This window comes from Polyodon spathula, chromosome 6, assembly GCF_017654505.1.
Source record: "Polyodon spathula isolate WHYD16114869_AA chromosome 6, ASM1765450v1, whole genome shotgun sequence".
Lineage (NCBI taxonomy): Eukaryota > Metazoa > Chordata > Actinopteri > Acipenseriformes > Polyodontidae > Polyodon > Polyodon spathula.
The window spans coordinates 12,327,086-12,354,195 of NC_054539.1; the positions used below are offsets into that span (position 1 = coordinate 12,327,086).

At 34.4% G+C, this 27,110-nt stretch overlaps 1 protein-coding gene across 1 annotated transcript in view; it reads left to right on the top strand.

The window, feature by feature from the left end:
• LOC121316845 (bone morphogenetic protein 5-like) overlaps positions 1-26,893 on the top strand; it is a 28,676-nt gene extending 1,783 nt beyond the window's left edge. Inside the window, exons 2-7 of the mRNA XM_041252115.1 lie at positions 8,473-8,665; positions 13,025-13,173; positions 17,833-18,030; positions 24,151-24,227; positions 24,996-25,106; positions 26,337-26,893. Of these exons, the coding sequence (XP_041108049.1) occupies positions 8,473-8,665; positions 13,025-13,173; positions 17,833-18,030; positions 24,151-24,227; positions 24,996-25,106; positions 26,337-26,486 (878 nt within the window). The 3' untranslated portion in view covers positions 26,487-26,893. The remainder of the gene's footprint in view (positions 1-8,472; positions 8,666-13,024; positions 13,174-17,832; positions 18,031-24,150; positions 24,228-24,995; positions 25,107-26,336) is intronic.
• Positions 26,894-27,110: the final 217 nt, after the last annotated feature.

Below are 27,110 nucleotides of genomic sequence, written 5' to 3' on the forward strand. Positions count from 1 at the left end.
ATGATTTGTACAAAAACATTTGTTGATATAGTATTTACAATGACAGTACAATAGCGATATCAAAACAGCACAACGACGACAACAACAATAATAATAATAATAATAATAATAATAATAATATATAATAATAATATTAATATAAATTTAATAATAATGGATACCTTACAGCAGAAAGTGTCGATACTGCTATGTAGACACGAGATCTGTGCATAACATTTGATTGTAAACTACAAGCTGATTTACAGTAGACACACACACACACACACACACACACACACACACACACACACACACACATATATAGGATATATATATATATATATATCTATAATATATATATATAGATATATATATATATATATATATCTATATATATATATATATAAACACAAAGCCATAACCAAAGCTGGTACTTTCCGTGCTGGTAGTATTGTAGAATGCGACCATCATATCTGATCTTAGCTGTTAACTAAATCGACAATTACAAAGTGACTATAAAGACATGACACCTGACTAAACCCGCTGATTTGGGCGATTTTCAAGATACAAACCCACGTGTTTCGTTGTTTTGGATTAAGAATTAGCGTTTCCATTTCAAACTGTAATTTTGCTTATTATTATTATTATTATTATTATTATTATTATTATTATTATTATTATTATATTACAGCAACAAAAATATGTAATGCGTGTTGGAGCACAAAAAAAGAAAAACACGTTTTATTCATTCTCCCATTTTATTTTGCCAATAATATTTTAAAATTAATACCGTAAAGAAAAAGATATGATATGTGAATTGCAATGGCAAATATGTTATTCATTTTCCAATGCAATTATTTCACAACTTGTGCACTCCTAAAGTAAACAGGATATTTGATTAGTTACGAATTTTCCGCTACTTTTAGTATATGTTGTTTATACATCAGTACTGTACCTACCAGTGTAGCAATTACTGTACAGCGACCCCAGATCCCTTGGACTTGAATCTTACACGTTCGCGATGTTTTCTCTGTTAACACGTTCCTGGTTTTATATTTGTGTCTGCTGTGTAAATAACCAAAGCAGTACTCCATTAAGTACACTATTTTACAATCTAAGTTAGTAAAATGTAGTCACAACTGCAGCTTTTGTTCAGTAACACGGGAATTAACTCATTCTGTAAACCGATCCTCTAAAAGAGCTCTTGGTCTCGTGGGGCTTCCAGTCGCTTCCTTTTAAGAGGCTGATGTACATGTATTGTTAAATAGAACATGGGTGTCTGTCGGTAGCAGGGTAGGGCAAATGATAATGATAAATTCGTACAAAAAATTGTAGTACAGGCAGGTGAAGACTAAATCTGATGGGTGCCCCGGGCTGATATAGTTTTGGTAGGCCTTGGGCTGATATAGTTTTGGGGGGCCCTCTTTGCATATCCAATTCCTTCCCTTTACTGTTTTACCACCACCCATGCCCGAAGTCAAAAACTGTTGTTAATTTACCTTGGTTATTTCAGTTCTGGTTTTAAAATGTCATATACCAATGGTAAAGCTGAATCAAAGTTAAAACAATCAAAAGGTCAAGTCATATAGTCAGGCAGTCTCTGCTCCAAAGGAATACAGCTTGATAAAATCCCTATTTCCCAATCCATACAGTCACACAGTGCTATTTATTATATTCTAAATGAAATATATTTGGGGGGGGGGGGGGGGGGGGGCTCTCAAATTCTGAGGCCCCAGACTGCTGCCTCTAAAGCCCCTGTGTGTTTATCTGGCCCAGACTACAGGTACCTGGAAATAAACGTATTCCCAGATGTGATGTGATGTTTTTTTTTTTTTTTTTTTTTTTTTTTTTGTGTGTGTACCTGATGCAGCCTTTACATCTCATGATTTTGGCCCTTGCATAGGATCTAAAGCTAAAATAAATTAATACTGTTTAATAGGAAATACAGACCAGACTTTATAACATTTAGAATCATTGGGCTTTAGTTTAGGAAAAAAAAAAAAAGTATAGCCATATCAAAGACCAAAAACGTAAACATTAGCGGTTACAATGAGGAAATTAATTAAGCAGCAGTTTGGCAATGTTTTATATATTATTTATTTATTTATTTATTTTGACAGAATAACGATAAAAAAAAAAAAAAAAAAACATGTGGGATAAGGCTGTTAAAACCTTTAGCAGGCCTAGAAAACACATACCTGCAGTTTGGAAAGGACTCAGTCCTACTTTGTGAGACTTCTGAAGTTTAATATATGTATTTAAAAAAATTATAATAATAAAATAGTAAAGTCAGGCAGTGCTTCGTTCCCATTCCGACCACCTGTTGAATGTAGAATCCTAACATGTAAAGAACTAAGCTGTTCAATATTTAGGCTAGCCAACATTTAATTAAAACCAAGCTAGTTAAACTCAAACAAATGCATTTCAAAAGAACCAGTTACTGTGGTCCTTTTCTTCATGGGAATCGGTTCGTTTTGGGTTTATTGTTTTAGGTTTTTGTACATGCTGAAGTTGAGACAGCAAGATGCCAATTACACTGCTGGTTAAAGAGAGGCACTCAAGGAATTTCAAAAGCCCTTACTGTTTCATTCCCTTATAATTACTTCCCACACATTTCTCTTTTCTTTCTTTTCTCTCTCTCCCCCTCTCTGACCTTGGCAGCAAAGGCGGAGTTTTAAGTCACTCAACTTTAAACTGTAAGACTATTTAATTTACTTTCCAGTTGGAAGAGTGGCTTCTGTAGGCTACTTCTGTAGGTGAAAGGAGGGTCTTGAATATTTTTCCTAAAGAAGTGACCAACCAAGAAAAGGGAGGGTTAATACTAGTACCTTCAACTGTTTTATTGTTTTTCATTATACTTCCATATGCATTAATTAGCAAGAAGTGGCCTTCCATTTTCAAACTTCAGTAAGGTTATGGGGTTGGTTGGTTTTGGTGTGGTCGATATTATACCATATAGAATGTTTTAATTTGAAAAACAGTCAAGATGGGTTCACAGACCCATTTGAGGTTTCCAATGTAACAATAGTGCCCATAATCTGGGTCCGTGAAGCCAGTCAATTGCGCATTACATTTTTTAATAGTAGACACTGAACGCTTTGTGATAATATGTTGTTATTGTATCAAATGTATTGTATCGACTGATTTAAACCTTCAAAAGTTCGTAATCCTAAACTATGTGTCCACAGATGTTTATATCAGAGTGTCTATTTAAAATGTTTTAATTATGACAGGGATAGATAACATGGGGGTTAACTAACACATCACCTCAGTAGCCCTGACTCCTGACCTGTCAGTGGTCTTTTCTTGCTAAATCTTATCAAATGAGTGTCTGTCCTTCAGATAATTGTATTTAATTATTTCCTGTTGTAAAGGTTAGAAACATGGAGGTCAAATTATAAATAGTAGGCTTTAACTGAAGTATTAGTACCCAAACAAGCAGCTCAAAGAAAAGAAAAATCCATATGAGATTCAAAATGTGCATGTAGTGATTTTCAGTTTATAGACCACTGTAGCTGATAAATTAGGGTGTCAGACTTGATGGAAGCTCTGTTTTGGGTCTAACCACCAAACCTAATGCATGTCTAACTAAGGGTACATACTTGTATATACAGTACCACTTGACTAATGATTAAAAACCAATCGTAACTTGTTAAAAAGTCAAAGAAATTAGGCAAATACTTGTGATACATACCAGAGTCAATAACCTGTAAGCAGAAACATGGAATGACCAACACATATGCAATAGCTTATAATTTTATATATATATATATATATATATATATATATATATATATATATATATATATATATATATATATATATATATATATAAGGTTTACATTGTTAAATCAGTGATGCAAAATAATAATACAAATAAAGAGTTTTATTTTTACAGTATTTTTTTAACCAAATGTAGTCTCAATAAGTAAATACATTTTTTAAAATCAAGAGGTGCATAACTGGATAGAGACACATTATGAAGCATTCAGGTAAAAAATTGTGCGCTGCATTCCAAGCATTTTGGAAATATTCATTACTTTTCAAATTTTAAATGATCAAACAGTGTATCAAGTTCCACTTTATATGAATCATCTTACAACTTCTATAAGTGTAGTAGCAGCAGGTGTTTATGGACGACTACCAGGGTAAAAGCATGTATTTTAGTACACATTTGAAATATTTAAAAGGCATTCTAATTTGAATTAGAAAACAATTGAGTCTGAACAGCCAAGCAGCTTGAAAGCTTGATTTATCGGTCTTTTATTTTGCATAGCTGCCTGCTGGAACGTTGAAGCTCTTAACTGTGCATTACATTTTAAAATCAATCCGCGCATAATACCAGCTTTTTCCCTTAACATTCTAATCTACCACTAATCTGATAACATAAAAAGCTACTTAAACAGACTTTCTTACACTGGTCTAGAGACAAGCGAAATCATGTCTGTGACAGAACATCGTAATGAAGGCTCAATTCGCAGCTACTGGACAGCAAATCAACAGGGAAGACATGATTGGTCCACAATTCTGTCATCGGCTGGATCCAAACAACATCCTCCATCAAAATCAGTCAGTCAAACTCCCAACCATGTTTCAGTTCTTTCTGCACCAGCCAATCCACTCGCTGCCTGCTTGAATGACGCCCCGCCTCCAACAAGTTTCGAGTCAGACACAATACAACATGGACTATTCAACAATTGTACATGTCCAGATAAATTATAATAAGAAAGATTAAGACCCCAATAAATAAATATGTTAGCAATAATAATAATTAAAATAATAATAATAACTTTTTCTCTACGTGCATTTCGTTTTTTCTATTCTAATTATGTTAGGACTATTTTTTTCAGCAAAATGTTACCTGGCGAAATATCAGAAGTTCAAGGTAAACATTTTAAAGGTTTTTTTTTTTTTTTTTTTTTAAAGAAAATAAAATAATAAATCATTTTCTAATAGTGATAGAGTCCTCTCAATGCGGGCTCTACCGTGTGGTAGATGACCTTGACTTTCGTTAGCGCCCTCGCCTTTGGCTCGGGACCCATTACTCCAGTCCTGGTCATCTACCACACAGTAAAGCCCGCATCAACGGGCTCTATCGCTTAAATATTTCATGTCATACATTTGGAACAGTCACATAACATAAAGTAGGATGTGTTTTAAATCAATAAGTACAAGTTTTCTAAAAACATGTAAATTAATTACAATATTCTACTTAGGGCAGGCCGACCACAGGCTACTGGTAAAGTTGATGTAGCCTGATCAATCGTCTTAAAGCAGTTGGATCAGTATATCTGATTTCAACAATACATAGTAAAATTAGGGAAAAACAGTTACTCAAAAATATTGTAAACTCGCAAATTGACATATTTCAAATGTGTACTAAATTACACTCTGTTAACCCATGTGATCTTCCATAGATATCCATCAGATGGCATATTGACAAAAATGACCTATTTTATATCCAGATTCACAGCATAGTACAATCTGTCCTAAAATTGCACATGTGTGGTATTTCGCCCAACGTTTCATATATTATGCATAAAACAGGCATTACTCATGTTACTGAAGTTTACATTGAGATGCCTATATGGTTGAAATAATCTGAACTAACCGCCTTTTATTTGGAAGAGGCCCATACTTGTATGTACAGTGCAACTTTTTAAAAAAGCTTCAACTATACGTTAATTTGTTCCAGAAACTGTTCAAATGAAATACAAGATATAATACATTTACATGACAAAATGGCCTCTTTGAAATTATATTTAATTTACCAGCTGGTACTAATTATCTCAGAGCTTAAAATTAGCAGAGGCAACATGGCCACCAGCCACTTTGAATTTGTATGTTACCTCCTGTAAAATCCCTCCTCCTGTTCTCAGAGAAACATACGCATCTTGAAAATAGAATTATGACAAAAGGTTCACTTTAAGCAAAGATGCACTGGCATGTTAAAAGTTCCTTCAAAGTGCCACATGTTAACTTGAAGTACCTTAAAGCACACAACACAATACTGGAACGGTTGGAACTGTGTACTTAAAATGAATGTACTGTAAGTGTATACCAATTCTGTTACCATTACACTTTTGTTCATAAGTCATATGTTACTTAAAATGTTGATTGTGATATTTGGCATTTTATAGACTGAAATGTAAAACAAATAATTTAAACACTTGTACTGTTAGAACATTTAGGAGTTGGATGTTAAGTCAGGAACAATGAATGCTGGTCCAGTCTTAACTTAACTATAGATTACTGGTAACCTATCCTGAACTGTACTCAAACGTTATTCTTATGTTAAGTACATGGTCTATGTCTAAACCCCCAAAATAATGTAAACTTATAAAATTATAAAGCAATTATAACTCTATTAAAAAAAAAGGAATTTAGTCTCACAAAATAAGATATCAAAGGGTTAACACTAATGGGGTTTCTTTTTCTTAAAAGTAACATTAGAGTGATTTCCAGAAGCCTCTGACCTTTTAGTGTCTTGTAACTGAGGCATCTACATTAATCTGTTGCTTATCTGTCACCCAACATGTTGGATATGTTCAGCCTCTGCTTCCAATTACCAGTCATTACAGGCTATACTGAGTAATGCCAGTAAAATGCTCACACAACCTTTGACATTCTAGTGTTAAGTAACCACAAGCTTTCACAGAAGATAAACTATCATTTCGTTGTGTCCAGAATAAAAAACTGTGCAATCAGTTTATTACTGCTTTGAAAATAAATGCTGCAGATCTCCACCTGAAACCTGCTTGCTATCAATTTGTGAACAAAATATGTGCAGCAGCTGAAGGTTAAAATCATATTCAGGCTCAGGAAGCTAAACTGTACACCTGCTAACTGAGTTCAGGCTGTCAATCTATCAAAGTTGTCTACAAGATTGTGACTGAAACTGGCTTGCAACAGGGAGATTCAGCTTTGTGTGTGTGTGTGTGTGTGTGTGTGTGTGTATATATATAGTATACAGTAAACTCAGTATACAGTGTGGCATATTTATATATAATCATCATCATTAAATGCTAAAAAAGTAAAATAGTGTACAGTACCATGCGTTATTGAGTAAAAAAACATATTTGCCACACATTGCAAATGATATAAAAAAAAAAAAACTAAAATACCGTATTCATTCAAATTTAAGACACACTTTTTTAACCATTTTTTTGCTTCTCAAAAATATCCTGCGTCTTGAATTTGAGTGCAGTATAGTATAGTATAGTATTAAAAACGCGAACAAAAGATGTCATTACCCGAATACACAAACAGCAACGTGACTGACTGCCGAGAAAAAACAAGAAAGACGTCTGCCCAAATACACAAACAGCAACGTGGCTGAATGCTGAGACAAGACAAACCAAGCTTCCTGAGGAATTTCAAGAGAAACATTTACAATTTCAGCATTTCTGTACCAGCTTGGACAGATCGGAAATGCTGATCAGACCGTATTTTTGGACATGCCAAGCAGTGTTCAATGCTGTTGTTGTTGCTGGGTTACATGTTTCCTGATGCCGTTGAGTGTTGTGTCGTGCTTTCTGTTGCCAGGATGTGGGATGCCGTAAGGGAGTGGTTGTATGTGTACGACAGAGATGCCATCTTAAGTATTATACAATGCCCAGCACGATAAACGAGCCGCGTGGTTAATCTACAACAACACTGTTTCGTGTCAGTTTTGTACGATACAACAGCATAATTGAGGATGTACTTTGCAAATGTGTATTTACTTAATGTTTTATTTTTTCCTCAAATTGAGGGTGGTAAATTTGGGCTGTGTATTAAATTGGAGGGCATCTAAAATTCGAAGGAATATGGCAATTGTCCTATTTACAAATCTTTTTTTTTAAAGTCTGCTTTTATACATAAAATACATTTTGATATCTGTATAACTATTTAATAAAGTCTAACTACGTTTTTTTTAATATAAAAAAATTGTGTTCATAGAAATAGACTTTAGAAAAAGTTAAATCTGTGTGAATAGGGACCACTAAAACATTTTTATTTATTTAAAATATAAATGTATGTGCGTCAAAGATGTGCGAACATGGTTGTTGATCAGTTTAATGAATCCTTTGGAAGAATTCAGATATATTTTCCAATGAATTAGAAATCAAGGGAAGGTGGCCTGTTTTTTTTTCATTGACAGACTATTTATCACCAAATGAGAATAAAATGCTAGTTTGGTGAGCTACTACCCATTGCCAATTGGCTTATTTTATAAAATATAAAATATTTGTTTTTTGTAATGAAAGTGTTTATTTTTAAGTGTGAGAAGGTTCTGAATAATTGCACTTTTTTTTTTTTTTTTTTTTTTTTAAAGCATGGATTTTGTTTGACAGTCCTATTAAAAACAAGATTCTAAAGTGATGAGGAAAAGTTTAAAAGACATCCTAATAGCATATTTGGCATGTCAGCATTTACACTGTGTACTATAAGTAAGAATGATTTATGTGTAAGATGTAACTCCAATATGTGTTATTTTCCCTTTTCTTTCAGTTGAAAAGGACAAGGATTTCTCCTATCAGAGAAGGTATTACAAGGAGTTTCGGTTTGATCTCACTGAAATCCCAGATGGAGAAGCAGTAACAGCTGCAGAGTTTAGGATTTATAAAGATCGCAGTCACGCTCGATACGAGAACAAAACCTTAAAGATTAGCATATATCAAGTCATAAAGGAGTACCAAAATAGGTAAGTACCAAAATATCAACACTAGGGCCCTGCTTGAAAGAGTGAAAAGACAAAGGCTACATTTCTGAATAGAATTACATTCTAGTCATAAAACTAGCAAAAAACTACTCCGAACTGTAAATTATAACTGCTTTGAATCTGCAAGGAGTCAGTTAAGTTGCCTTTGCATACAGAAACAATACATATGCTCCATAACTGTTAAACTCTCAATAGTGTTACATTTAGAAATACTAAAATAAAGTATAAAAGTATTTTTCAGTCTTCTTTTTAAGTTTCTTTGAACTACGACTTTATTTGCAGATTTTAACTTAATTTGTTTAACGACTATGATTCTATTAAAGAAAAGAAACACATTAGGTGTTTCAAATGTTTGTATGCTACAGTGTCATAACAACAAGTTTTTTTTTTATGACACTGATTTGGTCTGTCTGTCTGTCTTTCACACTGATAACTGACATTAATTTTCATGGATCTTCTCCAAACTTTTTCTACCACCATGTTAAGTTACCATATTATGGTGTGGTAAAGCTTTAAATAAATTGTTTCTTACGATTTCAGTAATATTAGACCTTAACTTAGCATGGTGGTAAATGATTTGTGTATATGGCCTGTTGTCTCATATACTGTAGACCTGTTGGATAACATTTGGGTATAATCAATAAAACTGTTAATACAAATGATTAATTAACAGATATACCTAGTCAAATTCTGAGGACCCTCTGTATCAAATTTGGTTCCATTTGTATTTTTTATTTTTCTTTGAAAAAGCATTTTTTTTGTGTGTGTGTGTGTGTTTTGTTTTATAATAATGACAGATACATTTTCATTGGTTACACAGCCTGCTGTGTTAAACAATAGCCAAGAAATGAGAAACTGCTGATGGTTTTCACCTGCTTCTAACCAGGATCCAGCATTGTACTTAGCACTGAAGTTTATCACTCTATGGTTTTATGGGTCTCAGGTTCTCTTGTCAAAAATAATCTCTCATACCCTTTTTCTGATGAAGAGAACTATGAGTCTCAAGTTTCCTTTGATCTTTATGGTTTATATAGATACACAAAGTCACAGAATGAGTGGGGTTTTCCATAGAGGAAGAAGGAACCTTACCCTTTTGTTGAGTCATTGGTGCATATTAACAATCAAACTTTGATGAGTCTGTATTTCCCTTACCATGAGATCGAGGGAAACACAAGCATTTCAAATGGAATTTAAAAACAACTTATGAGCCTGTTTGTTGTTAGCCTGTTACTGGGTAATGAACAGTCCAATCTAATTGAACATGCCCCTAAAATGGTTTATATATATATATATATATATATATATATATATATATATATATATATATATATATATATATATATATATATATATATAATAGACAATTTATTTTCTCCTACGCATTTTGATGCGTTAGTTTTGTATACATTCTTCACAGTCACTGAAAATGATACAACCACACTGAAATAATATTTACATCAAATCTCTACAGTAAATATGCACTGCTGCCCTTGTTTACTGCAGTGTATGATTGTCTTTTGAAAACAGCATGGGTGGTCAAGAGGTCTGTAAAAGGTTGAGCCAGAGTGAAAAATGGCTGTGTTTTAATTGTGTATTTGCTAGTTCTACTAATAGTGGAAAAAGGAAGGGGGTGTTGATCCATGAGTTTCAGTCAGCTTTAAAAGCGGTTATTGACGTATTACTCCTGCTATCCTGTTTTATTCCTGTTCAAACATTACTACTGCCTTTTCTACTAGTGAATTTACTTTATGCAATTTAGAATTGTTGGAAATGCAGTATACTGTTAAAGTTAGCTCATAAAACCTGCTGATAAGGAGGGATCATCTTAACTAATGAGATGGTTGTAATTATGCATGCCTGCGCCTGTAAAGTAAGGGAGTCATAGCATCATAAATCACTAAAGTTAACACAAAAGCACCTCTCAGATAAATCTTAGAGATTCATTGACTACAATGTAATAGATACCACCTACTTTACGCCCATTCAATGGCTATCGCTTACCAAGGCTTTCCAACAAAATGCAACTCTTTCAAACGGTTTTCGGAATCATTCACATAAAAGTTTATTCCTTGGGTATGTCTGAATGGAAATTCAGAGTACATTAGAGCTACCAATCCATTAGTTGCTTATGTAGAAATAATATATTTTAGAAGATGACTGAAGCTGTTGCTGAAAGCTGTCTATCAGTTAACTGTTTTGAACTCCATTAGGAATACATTTGAAATTTAAGACCCCAGAGGGTTGCATTTGTTAGCCAGTCGTACCATGTCTATGTAATTCGTTTCCATGTTAGTTACACAAAAGGGAAATCAATGTTTTCTGTGTGTGGCCCTTCATTTGTTTGAACCATAACTGAAGGGAATTAAAAAGGAAATTATTATAATGCAAATGATACTGTCTTTATAACAGCACTTTTTCGTTGCACGAGGGGGGGTCCCCCCCCCACCCCACCCAACCCAACCCACCCAACCCCACCCAACACCCTTAATATACAGCTAACATTTAACTGATGCTTTGATACAGCCCCACTTGTACTGAACAAACTGAAGCACCAGATACAGTTCATAATCCCATATGTACTGCATAGGGTGTGCCTACTTGTGAAATATGAAACAGAGTTACAGCACATGTCAGGGATACAGATGCTGTGACAATCACATCCCTTTAAAATCAACTAACAAAATACATACTGATTCAGGATTTATCAACTAATCAATATTGCTTTAGCTCTAATAATCTCCCATTTTGCAGTATTAGTGATCCAAAAGCAAGTATTAAAAAAAGATCTTAGAGTAGCCTTACAGATTAGGTAAAAAGGGCAGACTCGTTGGTCCTAATTAAACTATGCTTTTGCATGAGTACCAAAAATATTTTCGTAACAGCTTTAACTTGTTTGGTATCCAGGTCACACAATGTCAGCATTGCTTTAACGTGTTTACACCTCATTAATAACCACTTCTCCATTAGTACTATCTGTTTTGCAGCTAACGTGACACATATTTAATACCAGCTGCTACTTTAGTCGGTACTCCACCTGTAGCAGGGTAGCGTTGGTCAGTAGCAGGAAATCAAACGCAGAGTCAGGAAGCTACAGTTTAGCATGAATGCACACTTTTATTAACAAAACAGAGTAAACAAAACAAAGAAATAAGGCACAGGGGCTAAAATAAAAGATTCTTCATCTTCTCCGACGCCATCGCCATCGCCTCCTATGCCAAACAGAAGATTTAGCCTACTTTTTATACCATGTTGCTGGGACTTGATTGATGATAAGTTATTCACTCAAGAACCAGCCACATTCCACACATTTATTTGGCAGGGATGAAATTAAACACAAAATGCACCAGCCCTATTTAAATCAGCAGGGATTCCGCCCTGCCACATCACCTTTGAAAGAAATAAAATGCTATATAAAAGGGCTTATTGTTGTAAAAGTTTTAAAAGTTTGTGAATGGTCAAAATAAGGACTTGGCATGAGCTGACGGCAAGCAGATATACTTTGTACAGTGTACAGTTGGATTATTTTGATCTAAGTATATTTTAAGGCCCAATATAAATTTAGCTACAGATAAACAAAATTGCTTTTCAATCCCTTCATATATACTGTATGTCATTTGTACTGTATGTCCACTGCTTCTGAAAGCCTTTAAGTATGTTTAAGTATTGTAACAGAATGTTGGGTAAAGTAATCAGTGGCAAATATGTTGGTTTGCGGTTACTACACAGCCTGTATCCTTAGCAAAAGGAAAATGTAGTCATGATGAGACATAAAGAGACTACATTTCCCAGAATGCAGTTAGGTAGGTTTGTGCACCTGTTAACAATTGGCAGGGGCATTTAATTGGGGCTGGTGCATTTGTCAGGGTCGGTGTTAATCTGAACTGGAAAACATGCTTGTGAAAGGCATTGTAATACTTGAAGAGCATGTGTTTGGTTACTGGTAAACGGCGTAGAATTGTTTATTTTATCTTAATGGTTTGAGCATCCATAACTGCTGTGCACTCAATGGAAGACCCTAATACAAACTTCTAGAAGAAACATACATGTGGGATGTGGAAGAATTGTACTTTAGAATTAATGCACATTTTTGATAATTTAATGAGATGTTTTCTTTCAGTGTATCTAGATTATTGTTCTTTTCTTTTTTATTATTTTGTTGTCGCAAACTCAGAGTCATGATCTTTTGGTAATTTTGTTTAGAATGATGGATCACAAAATGGATAAATCATGAGTGATTACATTTTTTGCAAACCCATATAGACATTTCCGATGCATGATATATCATATGAATACATGGTAAATAGGAATATATTGATGTGTTTTGGTATATTTTATTTTCAGAGATTCAAGCATTTTCTTGTTAGACTCAAAGAAGATAAACGCCTCTGATGGTGGCTGGCTGGTTTTTGACATAACCGCTACAAGCAACCACTGGGTGCTAAGTCCCCAACAAAACATGGGCCTTCAACTTTGTATTGAAACAACAGAAGGTAAGAAAAAAAATAAGTAGCTGAATGCATGATGTGTGTGTCCTGCCAGATTCTAGTTAACTGTTGTTTTTGGCTCTTTGTTGCTGGGAACTTTTGTGAAAACAGGAAAGCAAGAAGCATCATTAACACAAATTTTATTGTCGCCTCAGGCTCGGATAAGTAGTTTAGATGGGATTTAAAAGTTCTTTAAAAACACGCTTTGCTGGTGAAGGGACTGTGCATTCTACAGCTTTAGTGTTGCCCTTTTTATCAAAAGTGGTAAATTTTACCACAGTTTCAGTATGGTTTTGGGATTCAAATCCAGCCCAGAATGGGGCAGGTTTCCAAGACTCAACAGTGCACAGCAAGAGGTCACCAGAAGAATGAAGCCCTGGCAGTTCCAGCAGATTCTTTACTGGCAGCCCCATGACTGGCTGTGGATCAGGTGCTGGCAATGGCACGGCTAGGTCTCAGGGAGCCTGTATGCTACTCCAACCACACTTCTCCCAGCAGCGGTGGAGGGAGTCGCTTTAGGAATGGAAAAACACATCATTAAAAGGGCTGGGGGATTGTAGAGGGGACTTAAAGAAAAATATTTTTTTCCCTGTATGTCCTTCTGACTAGTTCCACAGTGCAGAGCCACCCATTACTTCTGTTCTTACCTGTGAGTTATGCTTCTGAAAAGCATAGTATGAGTTGGTTTTGAATAAAGACATCCACTTCAGACTTTGCATATGATGAATTCAAAAGTTTATGTCACATTAGTAGGATAATAAAGTCTTTCTTTGGGGCAAAATTGAAAAGTCATATTATATTACAGCTAATAGACTCTTAAATGTTAAAGACATGTTTTTACATCATGCTTGAAATATCATACTGCAATTTTAAAAGTAGGAGGACAAATACGTTTTTTAAATCCTAGTCCATTTCACATACACTATCTACTTTTCTATAAAAAAGGCAAGTTACATTATGATACTTGTAATAACTTGTGTCATTTCACACATTTATAATGACTGAATGAGTCAATATGGCCTTTGCTTTTACAGTATGCTTGTAAACATACTCCCGTATGTTGGAGCTCTAGTGCATGTCACTGAATACATCTTCAAACAATTTAGAGATAAGCACCTGCAGAAACATGCTGTAAAAGGGTTTATATAAAATTGCGTCAGGTTTTTTTTTAACCATCAAATATTCAGTCGGAAAGAAAATCTGAACCAAATTAATTGTTGTAATAAAAAAGAACGGCAACATTGTAGCCATAAATTAAGCACATTTGTTATTTCATGCCTATTATCAATATTTTTGTATATACCTTTAACATTACGCATCAGAATCTTCCTGGCTTATTTGCTGTAGGGTTTTTCCTATGTTTACTCTACCCAGTAATACAGAGCTAAAGTCATATTGCCAATTTGGGACACATATGCTTTCTATAAGCCTTAAATAATGTTGGTTGTACAGAAAAAACATAACTAAAGTCTCTAATGACACAGAGACAAACTATACATTACATACAATAATATATGAATGTCTGCTGTGTTGGCTAAAGGAGGACACAAAAATCCTATAAATACAAGCAGCTGCTTAGCTTCACATGGCAATGCCTTCTTTTCTAACTTAAAGTGGTCTCTGGTACACCAAATAAACTTTATCCTGCCAGCGCAAGTCAGACATGTCAACCCCTAAGTGTTCATACCAGTGAGATCCCTGCTGAAAAACCTTGGGATTGATGAAAAACCTCAACCTAGACCACTAGATTATGTTTGGGGGGGGGGGGGGGGGGGGGGGGGGGGCGGTTGTGCTGGTGGGGGGGGATCAAGATTTTTGCACATGGCTGACAGCTACGCCACTGACCTAGACTTAAGGGCTATGCACACTGGCTATAACCACTGACACTGGCATCATAAAGAACATTATTTATTCGACTTTAATAATTCAATTCTCATTGATGGCCATTTTTCTTTTATTTCTGTGGTAATTTCTGCGTGAACAAGACAGTGACAGTCTAACAGCCTCTCCTTTGACTCTTTCCGAGTAATGACATATTGTGTACAGAAACATAGTAACAAACAATAAACAATAACAAACTTATGAAAAAACCTGAGAATCCATTGCACGGCTGTGAGACTCGCAAAATTGTGAAAAACCTTGATTTTCATGGGTAAACCTTGAGATGACATCCATGTCAGCTGACAGGCTTCTTTTCACACTGCAGACCCACTATGCAGCCACCTCAGAGATACAGCGTCAGAGGACGCTGCAGCTCTGGGTATATACCCACAGGCACCCAGCCAGACTACAGGGGTTGCTGGTGTGCTGTGATCCGAGGACACCCTGGCCAACCTAAGCCCTCACCCCACTGGGTGGCGCTTGGCCAATAATGCGCCACCCCCTGGGAGCTCCCGTCCAGGTTCAGGAGTGGACAGCCTGGACTCGAACTGGCGACCTCCAGGCTATAGGGCGCATCCTGCACTCCACATGGAGCACCCTTTACCAGATGCACCACTTGGGAGCCCCAGATTACAGTTTACTGATTATGACCAACACTTAGTACATAGTAAGTTGATAAACAACATACATTACCAGATGGCAGCGAACTTCATCCAAAAATATGCCAGCTTAAAAGGCACCATTCAGATACACAACGCCATCTTTATGCTGACATGTCTGGAGGTGTATAACAGGAAATTTTGGCTGGTATTAAATTTGGCGGATTTATATGTTGGGGGATTTTTTTTTACAGCACGTTCACAAAAAAGTAACAGTTTTGCATTTATACTTGAAATTCCCCAAAAATTTAAATAAATGTTCACTTAATTAAATATGTCTGCTAAAACATTATTGCTGTACCTCATTTACAGCAACATGTTATAGCATCCACAATGTAACTGCAGCAACTTGGAGAACAACGAAGAAGGAATTCTAATCAGCTACAGTAGTTACTGTTCTTATGTGGCCCTTAATTTTAACAACCAGTAAACTTTTTTGATAAGCATCTGTCAGTTTTAAAACTATTGGTTCACAACACAACACAGTGGAATGATCACAGTACTACCATGCAGTAATTGTAGGGCAGTATTGCCACGTGTATAATCTTTAACAATAAAGCCCAAACGAAAATGCTTTTAAATTTGCTTCAAAATCATTTCAGACTGGTTAATAGACTAGCAAGCACTGGCAAAATCAGCTCAGTTTTATACGGTGCAAAATGATTTAATGTTTTGTTTTGTTTCTGGATTTGCGGTACCTGCAAGATGCCTGCATTAATAGTCATATCTACAACGTATCGACAATAACAAGCAACCATTTTGTTAAAGACTTTTCAACAAGCCTGACATAAACAATAGTAGCTGACATAAACCTACTAGCAGACAGTTTACACAGCCTCTGGGTTTCTGATCGCATCATCAATTCCACATTTTTTAAATCCATTGATGGAAATGTCCGGTCTACTTTTAATGTTTTCAGTTTGGCTTCATCACTGCCATTCTCATATCCACTTTGATATCTGACAAATTATTTCTCTTGTCCAGTGCTTCTTTAATCTGTATGAGTACTGTATGCAGCCTTCTGACTGGTGGAAGTATTATTGGTGATCCAATCAAAATAGCCACTAAAGCCCAAATAAAGTATCCGCCTGTTATACGGTATAGCCTAGGTTAAGATGTGCCTGTAATTAAAAAAAATAAAAAAATAATTTCATTTAAAAAAAAAAAAAAACCCTGAACCAGTAGCAGCAGTAATCCAAATGGCAACACACAAAATGGATACAGGCCGAAAGGAGTGGTGAAGGCAGTCTTCAGCTTGCTGGACTCTTCCATGGCTACCTGCCAATAACCAGACTGGAGATCTGAGGAACTAAAAACTTCAGCTCCACTTAAAATCTCCAGGATGTCATTAACATCTCGCTTCTAAATCAGAAATATTTGAATGAATGTTCCAAATACATTGTCTAAACCATGACCACAACAGAAATCCAACTAATTGCAATTATTATCATGTTACAGTTTTGCCAAAAGATACAGAAACAGAACAAATCACTGATATCACATTTTATAGATTTAAATAAATAAACCACAACTGTAAAATTATTTGAACTGGCAGGATAAAGTTTATTTGGTGTACCAGAGACCACTTTAAGTTAGAAAAGAAGGCATTGCTGTGTGAAGCTAAGCAGCTGCTTGTATTTATAGGATTTATGTGTCCTCCTTTAGCCAACACAACAGACATTCATATATTATTCTATGTAATGTATAGTTTGTCTCTGTGTCATTAGAGACTTTAGTTATGTGTTCCAGTACAACAAGTAAAGGTTAGTGAGTGATACAAGCCTACTCATAATCTGGCAAAATGCAAAAAACATAGTTGTGCACAATGGGGAAAAAACCTTTAAGGCTTATAGAAAACATGACTCCCAAATGAGCAATATGATTTTAACTGTATTACTGGGTAGAGTAAACATAGGAAAAAGCCTAAAGTGTGTGTGTGTGTGTGTGTGTCTATATATATATATATATATATATATATATATATATATATATATATATATATATATATATATATATATATAAAAAAATAATGAAATAACAAAACATAATACAAACAAGACTGTGATGTTTTCATGTAAAGCTACAGTATTATCTGTTACTTTACACATCCCTTTCTTTGTTGTAGGCCGCAGCCTCCACATCAAGTCTGCAGGCATGGTCGGAAGAAGTGGGCCTCAGTCGAAGCAGCCATTCATGGTGGCTTTCTTCAAGGCAAGTGGAGTGCTGGTTCGATCAGTGAGGGCTGCCAACCATAAAAGAAAAAATCTAAACAAGAACAAAGCTGGTCGTCATCAAGACTCCTCAAGGGTAACCAATGCTGGCGGTAAGGTCAACATTCTTTAACCTTCCTAAACCGTCTTGATATCCAGGCAACATTTGCAAAGTAGATTAGCATTTGAAAGGGGATAGAATCTTTCACCCCAGTACTGCCCAAATACTTATGTTGGTGTACAAATGTGTATGTGTGTATGTATTTATGTATGTTTGGCTTTACAGAAAATAGGGTCTTATTTTCAGTGTGCATGATTTAAAAATCAAAAGTGATATATAGAAATGTTTTGCAGTACATAGTTAATTACAAAATTACCATTTTAATAGAATATCATTAATCTTTGTACGTACTGATCGAGGAACATACACCCGTTGCATTGTATATGCCCACAAAGCTTAAAAACAAGTTAAAGATAATAATAATAATAATAATAATAATAATAATAATAATAATAATAATAATAATAATAATAATAATAATAATAATAATAATAATAATAATAATAATAATAATAATAATAATAATAATAATAATAATAATAAAATCATCCAGCCTTTAAGGTATGGAGTGCACGCAGATCTGCAAGGAACGGAAAATGGCATGAACTGGCGTTACTTGAAGCAAGTCAAATAACTTATTTTCTTGCTGGTTTGCATTTAAAGACACCATTTATAATTTGATTTGTAATTCTTGTAAGTGCTCCTCCCAGGTTACCCTTTGATTTGATTTCCTGTAGTTCTTTCAACTCCCTTTCACGACTGGGTGTAACAAAGCCTGAAGAGCAATATGGCAGTAATTATATGGTGGACAGATTTTTTAAGTCCTGAAACTGGGACAGTATGGGAATATTGTGAATAACTTCCAACGTCCAAGCTAGGGGGAAGATCTCTGGTTTTTATCTTCACTTTGGCAATGTTTGATCTAATATCATATTGAAAGTGAATGCAGAGACTCGTGGTGATATTCAAAGTGGAATATTATACTTTCAATAACTTTTTTTTATGAATAGATGATCTTATTGTCTTCATAATGTCATTCCTACACAACAAGTATAGTTATTGCATTACACAATAACAATTCAATAATATCAAATTCCAAAATTCTATTTTATTGCTGATTACTGCTGCAAATCTAGTCCATTTTCTGCCTAAGAAACTGCATCTTCTCTCTTTGATTTCCACTTGAACCACTGCTTGAATCATTAGTGTGCCATGACTTAATAGATACTTGGATTTTTTTCAGACACTTTCTATTATTAAACTATTACTATTACAAGTACTTAAATGTGTTAAATATCCTCTTTTTCTGTGTTCAATAAATGAAGCCCACTAATCAGCTTTTCTGTTTTGTTTAGAAGCTGCCCTGATTGCAGAAACAGGAATTTCCTTCTGAAGTAGTTATTAAGTTTTGTAAATAGTAAACCACATAGGCAAACCCTTTAAGTTTCTCTGAATAGGTGTATTTCCAAATTCACCCTTTACCATGCTGTAAGCTGATGGGCGTCGCTTAAAACAGAAAGGAGCCTGTTAAAAATGTGTTAGTTGCATGATGAAATTTCCTGCCTATTCCACTTTACAGTACCAATCAATGATCATGAGAACGCGCCTTCTGATAATCTAAATAATAGAATACGATGCATTTTACCTAGGCTAACTTCTTTGCTAATCTTGGCTGGAGTTTATTTTTTTGAGTCAACAGTGTTGGCTACATGGATCAGTGTGTAATAGGATTAAATAGTATTCCTGTTCTGATCAAATTAAATGTTGTCACTTCTTTACTTATGAAAGGAATACTATTTAATCTTCCTTAATATAAGCATTAGTGTATTTAAAATGCGCAGAGTTTTCAGATTTTTCAGACGCTTTCTCATTATCGTTGATTGGTACTGAAAAAAGACAGGAAATGTCATCATACAATTAACACATTTTTAACAGGTTCCTTTCTGTTTTAAGTGATACCTGTCTGCTTAAAACATGTTCAAAAGGAAATTTAATTAAAACTATTTGGAGAAACGATCCCCAGTAATTCGAGCCCTGACATTTGCCTCTTTTGCTGAAGAACAAAGATATGTTTTTATCAATGTGTTGTTTTTCTTCTATTAAACTAATAGCTGTGATAAAGTAAAATACTTATACAATACCTTATATAGCTATCCCACCTATGCAACATAGCATTCATCTTAAATATGAGTACTTCATTGTCTCTATTTTTTTCTTAAACTTTGCAGGGTAAAATATACTTCTATAGTACATTTAACACAGAAATAAAAATAAGGGATCATCAAATTAAAAAGAGATGCATCCTGCTTCTAAGACAGCTTATTTACATATTTTTTAAAGACAGGTAAAATGAAACTAGGACGTGGTTCTTTTTTTGTAATTGTTGTAAACTATTTGTATCATATAGAGCGGGCCTACTCAACTATCAGTGTTAATGTATTTTTTAAAGAAATTAAATTGGCACCAGGAGACCGGAAACTATTGTATTTCATTATTGCTAAAAACAACATAACATGTATACTTAAAGAAATAAAAAATGTTCTGAAACTTATACAATATTTTTACAATATGAATTTCACAAATATGAAAATAACTAGTTGATAAATTATTTTGTATTATTCATTAGCATACATTTTTCAGAAGGTACCTGTGGTGAATTGAAAGTGAGTATAGTCTTATTTCAATAGAAAATATGTTTCCAAATACTTTTGTTATGTTTTACAGCCCCTCCTGTTGTGATGGGCTATTTTAAACTTCAGTGCACTATGTTGTAAACATGGCACGGTAATGTGAAATGACAGTGTTGGTTTCCGCAATTGTCGCCTATCGCTACACACGAAGCAAAGCTGTTTGCATGCAGATATACAAATATCATGGATGAAGAGAATAATTCCAACACAATACAATAGCACCTGTATGAGCCGTTTTTGTTAGACGACAGTAGTCTAACCTCTTCAGGCAGCGAGAGTGATGATTCAGGCAATGATAGCCGCCAGTTCATTTAGCAGCAGCCAGTGGATAAACCCACCCGCAATTCTCAGTGATTGGTTGCAAATATGAGCGTTGACTGTTCAGTAATATCTCCAGATTTGCACGCCACTGTACAGCTGCTATTAATGCTACTGGTCGTTCAACCTTTTTTTGTCACATCAAGTGCTGTACTGTAATAAGTTAGATATGGTAGTAACTCTGCTCTGGGGAAAAAAAATGTGATGAAATGAGCACCCCAAAAAAGATTTTGGGGACACTGGGACCAGTGTTCCAAAAGTGGGACTGTCCCGTCCAAAATGGGACATCTGGTCACCTGACATATTCATAATGTGAGGCTTTATAAACAGAAGACCTAGTATAAGATCTGCTTACTACACTGAAGGCTACTGTTTGAGATTAAACTTTCACCTTTTAATACATATTTAAACTAGAAAGAAATAACAGAACCACAATGTTCCTAACATGTACTTGCTAACCTGGGTGTGTGTGTGTATGTGTGTGTGTGTGTTTGTGAACACACACACACACAACATATACATATATAATATATAATAATATAGATATATTATATATATATATATATTATATAGATATATAGATATATATATACATGTACATTTCGATGGCATTATCTGTCTAATGGTGCTAGTTGTATAGCGTAAAAATAATAATACCGGTAACAATGCACCTAATATACAGTGCATTACACAGTGCATTACTTTCTGTGCAGCTCTCTTTGAATAGTTTGTGAAGGAGTTTACCCTGCCACTTTTGTATAATTTTACAAATCACAGATCCCTGTCTGATTTTACTGGCTTAGTAACTGTGTGTCTGTCAGACTCATTTTTTTCATTTTATGTCACTACATTAAAAGTGGTTCCCTCGTTACTCAGTACAGGATGTTATGTCTACTACTTCCATATTTCACTGCCAACTTTCTACATCGGGACCCTTGTTTTAAATCTCCACAGTTCTACTTCTTGTATGAAGAGTACAGTATGATGTAAGCAGAACTTTTGCTAATCTGAGCTCTATAGTAAATCCAAAAAAATATTCAGTCTGTTATCTTTGATCATCGGGCTTTAAAAACGTAAAGAGCAAGATGACAACAGAAATGACTTCCTACTTCCTGTATCTGTTGTGTAACGCTGTGTTGCCCCTGGGACACAGCTGGCTCTCAGCAGTTATCAACTCATCCCTCTGTGGAATGATGAATGAAACCATGAAGTGGTTGTCTGCCTACCCTCCCTATTCACAGCACATTGAAAATGTCTTGTTTCGATCTTTAAACACTTTCTAACTGAAAGGCACTAGATACTACATATCACAAGGAACATGTGAAAGTTTAAGATAAATGAAAAAGAAAAAAATCATATCCTTTACTCACAGTACATAACCAATCTCGAGAACTGTACTGAAACATTTGAATAAATCCAGCTCAAAGCGTCCACACTAAAGTACCGTTTGCTGTTTAGTCAGGCGTCATGCATACAAACACTAATAAAATAGTCTGGTTACAGTTCCAAGCAGCACAGTGCACTGTGGGACTTAATATGACAGTATCCCACCATGCACTGGATTTTATGTTTACAACCCGGCAAATATGGAGCTTTTGTTGACGGAAGACATAACGCTTCTTAGCATGAATGTTATGGCTTTGTTTCTTGAAAAAATAAGGTACATAATTCTCCTTAATATCATCGCTCCTGGTATTAATGTGCCTTGATTCCTGCATCGGATCACTTCATTCCACGATCCACCATTTTACAACAAGCCTCAGAAATTGTATATGGTACCGCAGTATTGATAGTCATTCTCAGCTCCTTCAGACGACTGTTCCGAGTACGGTATTTTTAATGTCCATGTGCAAAAACATATCACGAAGCATTTTGGGATAGTTAGAACCGGACTCAAGACTACTCCCTGAGGTGGTAATGTAGACCGTATTTAGCACTTTTAAGCCGGTTTAAAGCTGGCTAATATGGTTTAAAGGCACAGTGTTGACAGGGCCTAAGTGCTGTAAGCAAAGCCATGGTTGAATGTGTTAGTGATGGTTAAGTGAATACGAACGTGAATACGAATGTGAAAATAACAATTTAATTTAATTCAAACAGGTTTATGGCTAGTGTATCTTGATCTTTTCAATATTCCCCAAACTCTGACACCTTGTCAGTGGTAAAAGTGAACAACATAATGTAACTACATTTCCCATATAAAATGTGATATAATTGCATAATTTCAGACACAAGTTAGTGTTTCTGATTTATGAATTGAAATATACCATCCAAAATAATGTTTTAACAGTTGTATTGACATACAGATTTAGGCTATACCAAATATAACCAGAACTGATTAAGTTATACCACTTACTTTCAAGGTAAGATGCCACTCCGTGCCCACAAACAACAAAGTACCAACTGTTTCCAGTATTAGAAAAAGGGCTTGGAACATCCACGTTGTTGCTAATTTAATTGACTTTGGCTGTTAAATAAAACGAAACAAACTGATAAAATCTTTAAACCAATTTCAGCTAAAATGTTTCAGCAAGATTCCAGTAAACTACACTTGCAAAATTTAAAATCGCATACACCGAATGCTTTAGAAATACATTTTAAAAAAGGAACAGAAATATAGTTTATCTTCCCTAATATTAATAAAACTGTATTTCATTGTTAGTCCTGCTTTACAAAGTCCCACCCAATCAAACAAATACAGCAAATCAGCAAACAGTATACAGGTAGGTCTGATTGATTGAACAATCATATAAAACAACTCCTGCATATTTAATATCTTACATAATGCTTTACTAGGGTGGTTGATAGGTGGATGTCGTTGGTTTAGTATATGAGACTACTAACGTGTTAGATGTTTAATATATATATAGTATATATATATATATATATATATATATATATATATATATATATATATATATATATATATATATATATATGTGTGTGTGTGTTTCCTAAAGTGTATTTGTTGTTTAGAGGAGAGGAAAAAGGCATCTTAGAAATGTGGGGACAGGCGGTTACCCTGCATTTATCTACTAAGACCAAGAAGTTTTATTAAATGTTATGATTACCGAGAAGTTTTGTGGTATTATCTGCTATTGTTACTGATTTTAACATTGAAAGCATTGTATAGCATGATTTGACTTTTTTTTTTTAACATCCATCAGATTACAACACCAGTGAAAAAAAGCAAGCCTGTAAAAAGCATGAACTCTATGTAAGCTTTCGTGACCTTGGCTGGCAGGTAAGCGACATAAGTGTAACTTTCCTCTGTGATTAAGTTGTGAACAACATCTTCTTTATACTGTACACCACCTAGAAGTTTGTATCATTTCAACACGTATAACAGGTACGTTCTATGGCACCACTATATCGTTTATCATGTGTTTTCATTTTATAAAATATACCCCAGTATTTTTAGCATGAAAGGCCATCTGTAATGAAAACCACATGACTTTTATTTTCTTTAGGTTTATGTTTCTGGGGGTGATAATGTGCACGGAGTGCTAGATGTATGACAGCCTGTTGAAGTGTCTTCTAACGAATGGTTTTTAGTTGTTATACTAAGTGAAATAAACTTTTAATGACACAAGCTGAAAATCTGCCCGCATGACTTTTATATAGTTTTGCTTTTGTTAACATACTAATTCTGATCCAAAAGGAAGTAATAATCTAGGAATCTTTTCTAGGTAACAAAGATCAGGATTTCTCAATCTAGCGTTTCTAAATATAACTTGTTTGTGTACTGTAAATGAGTGTATTTAAAGAATAATAATAATAATAATAATAATAATAATATATAATAATAATAATAATAATAATAATAATGCTTTGTAAATGTTTAATGTACTACATTACATAGTTGTTTTTAAAAACAAGATTCTCTGTTCATATATTTTCTTGTGCTGATACATCATTTTTATATAATTTTTTTTTTTATGTATAACAGTAAAGGTACTAAAATGTCAGTCGAAATAAAGTTTCTGTTTATTTGTTTTTTCAAATCTTTTAGGACTGGATTATCGCACCTGAGGGCTATGCTGCGTTCTACTGTGATGGAGAATGTTCCTTCCCCCTCAATGCTCATATGAATGCTACGAACCATGCTATAGTGCAGACCCTGGTATGTGACTTTTTTTGCTATTTTGTTTTTACTTAAGTTTTGATTGTACACCAAATTCTTTGACGGATGCATAATGTGAAGAAGTTCGCCATCAACTCCTCAACATCTTCTGTAAAAATATTTTTTCTTTCGGGCCGGTAAGCATTCTTGGTATGCTCTCCGGTAACGCTGGACTTTAAAATCATAGTATATACAGTAATCGAAACCGAAACCTAAGATACTGAAATGCTGCACCTCATAATAAAAGGTTTATAATAAAAGGTCTGTTGGCCTGGAGTTTTAGTGAAATGCATTTTGATTGGAGAGTCATCCATGATATTGATCCTATGAATATTTCACTAAAGTTAATATTTTGTTCATTTATATTTGGGTTTATAAACATTTTGTATGATTTCTGGTAAGCTTGCACTTGTGATGGCTGAATCTCCCGACAGAGGAAAAAGAAAAAAAAAAAAACTCACTTGTCTAGCTTTCTGTCTATCTAACCAATGGTTGTTTAAAACAGCTTAAAATGGACATCTAACATCACCATTACGTCATCATTCATATATGAACAATTTCTAGTGGCATTTAAAGCTCATCTCTCAAAAAACAGTATGTCTTGTTCACAAAAATAATGTTTAAAGAGAATGTTCTTTGAAGAGTGCTTTTTAAACAGTACTTTGAATAATTAAATGACGATTCTGTAACGAAAAACTGCCCTGAAAGACACCAAAAATCTATAAGCTGTTTGACCAAACATGCATCACAGCTCATCTATATAAGCCTTGTTCAGCAATGCAATAGATACTGCTTATGTGTACAGTTTATTAATGTCTTCTGGATGAAAAGTGGTCTGTTGCAATCTATAACTCATGACATTGTGAACCCTGAAGCTTCCTGGAACTGGCAGTAGATAAAGACTATGAGATTTCCATTGATTAGTAACCCACCCTAAGAACTACTTCTGTGTTGAACTTGAATTAAAGTTTGCTAAAGTGAAAGTTTGCGACATTAAGGAAAAGCAGTACTTGAAATGAACTGAATAGAAGGCAAAATGGAACTTTATCCCTTAAACTAATTAAACTAATGGACACATTAATACAAACTTTTGTTTGGCAGCTGATAATTCCCAGATGATAAACAGTGAACAAAGGCCTCCAAAAGTGACTAAATATTATACTTTGCAATAAATGCAAATGAGTTATATGAAGCAGAATTTTATTATTTGTTGTTATTGTTTTTTTACAGGTTCATTTGATGTTCCCAGACAATGTACCAAAGCCTTGCTGCGCACCAACCAAACTGAATGCTATCTCAGTGCTGTACTTTGATGACAGTTCAAACGTAATCTTGAAAAAATACAGGAATATGGTTGTACGGTCATGTGGGTGTCATTAAAAGGGGAGGGCTGCTTTTGGAATGGCTGTTAGCAGCTCTCAAGATGTCTGCTATTACTGGAAAAGAATATCAATGTTATACATATTTAATCTTTGGTTTTATGTACAGTATTATGTATATAGTAGTTCCCTGTACGTGTTATTTATTTATTTTTATTTGGTGATAATGTTCTTTCCATAATGTTTAAATGTAAAACAGATAAAACCTTGACAATTGGAAAACACTTGGTAAATGATTTGGTTGATTTAATATTTTAATTACAACTTTTGAAGCGATTAGTTTAATCCTATAATTAATATTTCTAAATCTACAGCTGGCCATTACATTGTTTATAATTTAGAACACCACATGCTCTCATTAATCCTAAAAGGCATTAACTCCTTAACGCAGCTAAAGCGGCTGACATTTATATAAAATGATTAAATTTTTTTTTTTTTTAATTGCACTGAAACAGCATAAGGGGCCTAAGGTAAACAAACCCCTTATTTATATTTTGTCAAATATATTTTAAGAAACAAGTACCATAACATTGTGCTTAGTTTATAACCATTTAGTTAACTATCCAAGTATTCATTTTACCAAGATTATCTTTATTTAAAAAAATAATCAGTATAAAACAATACA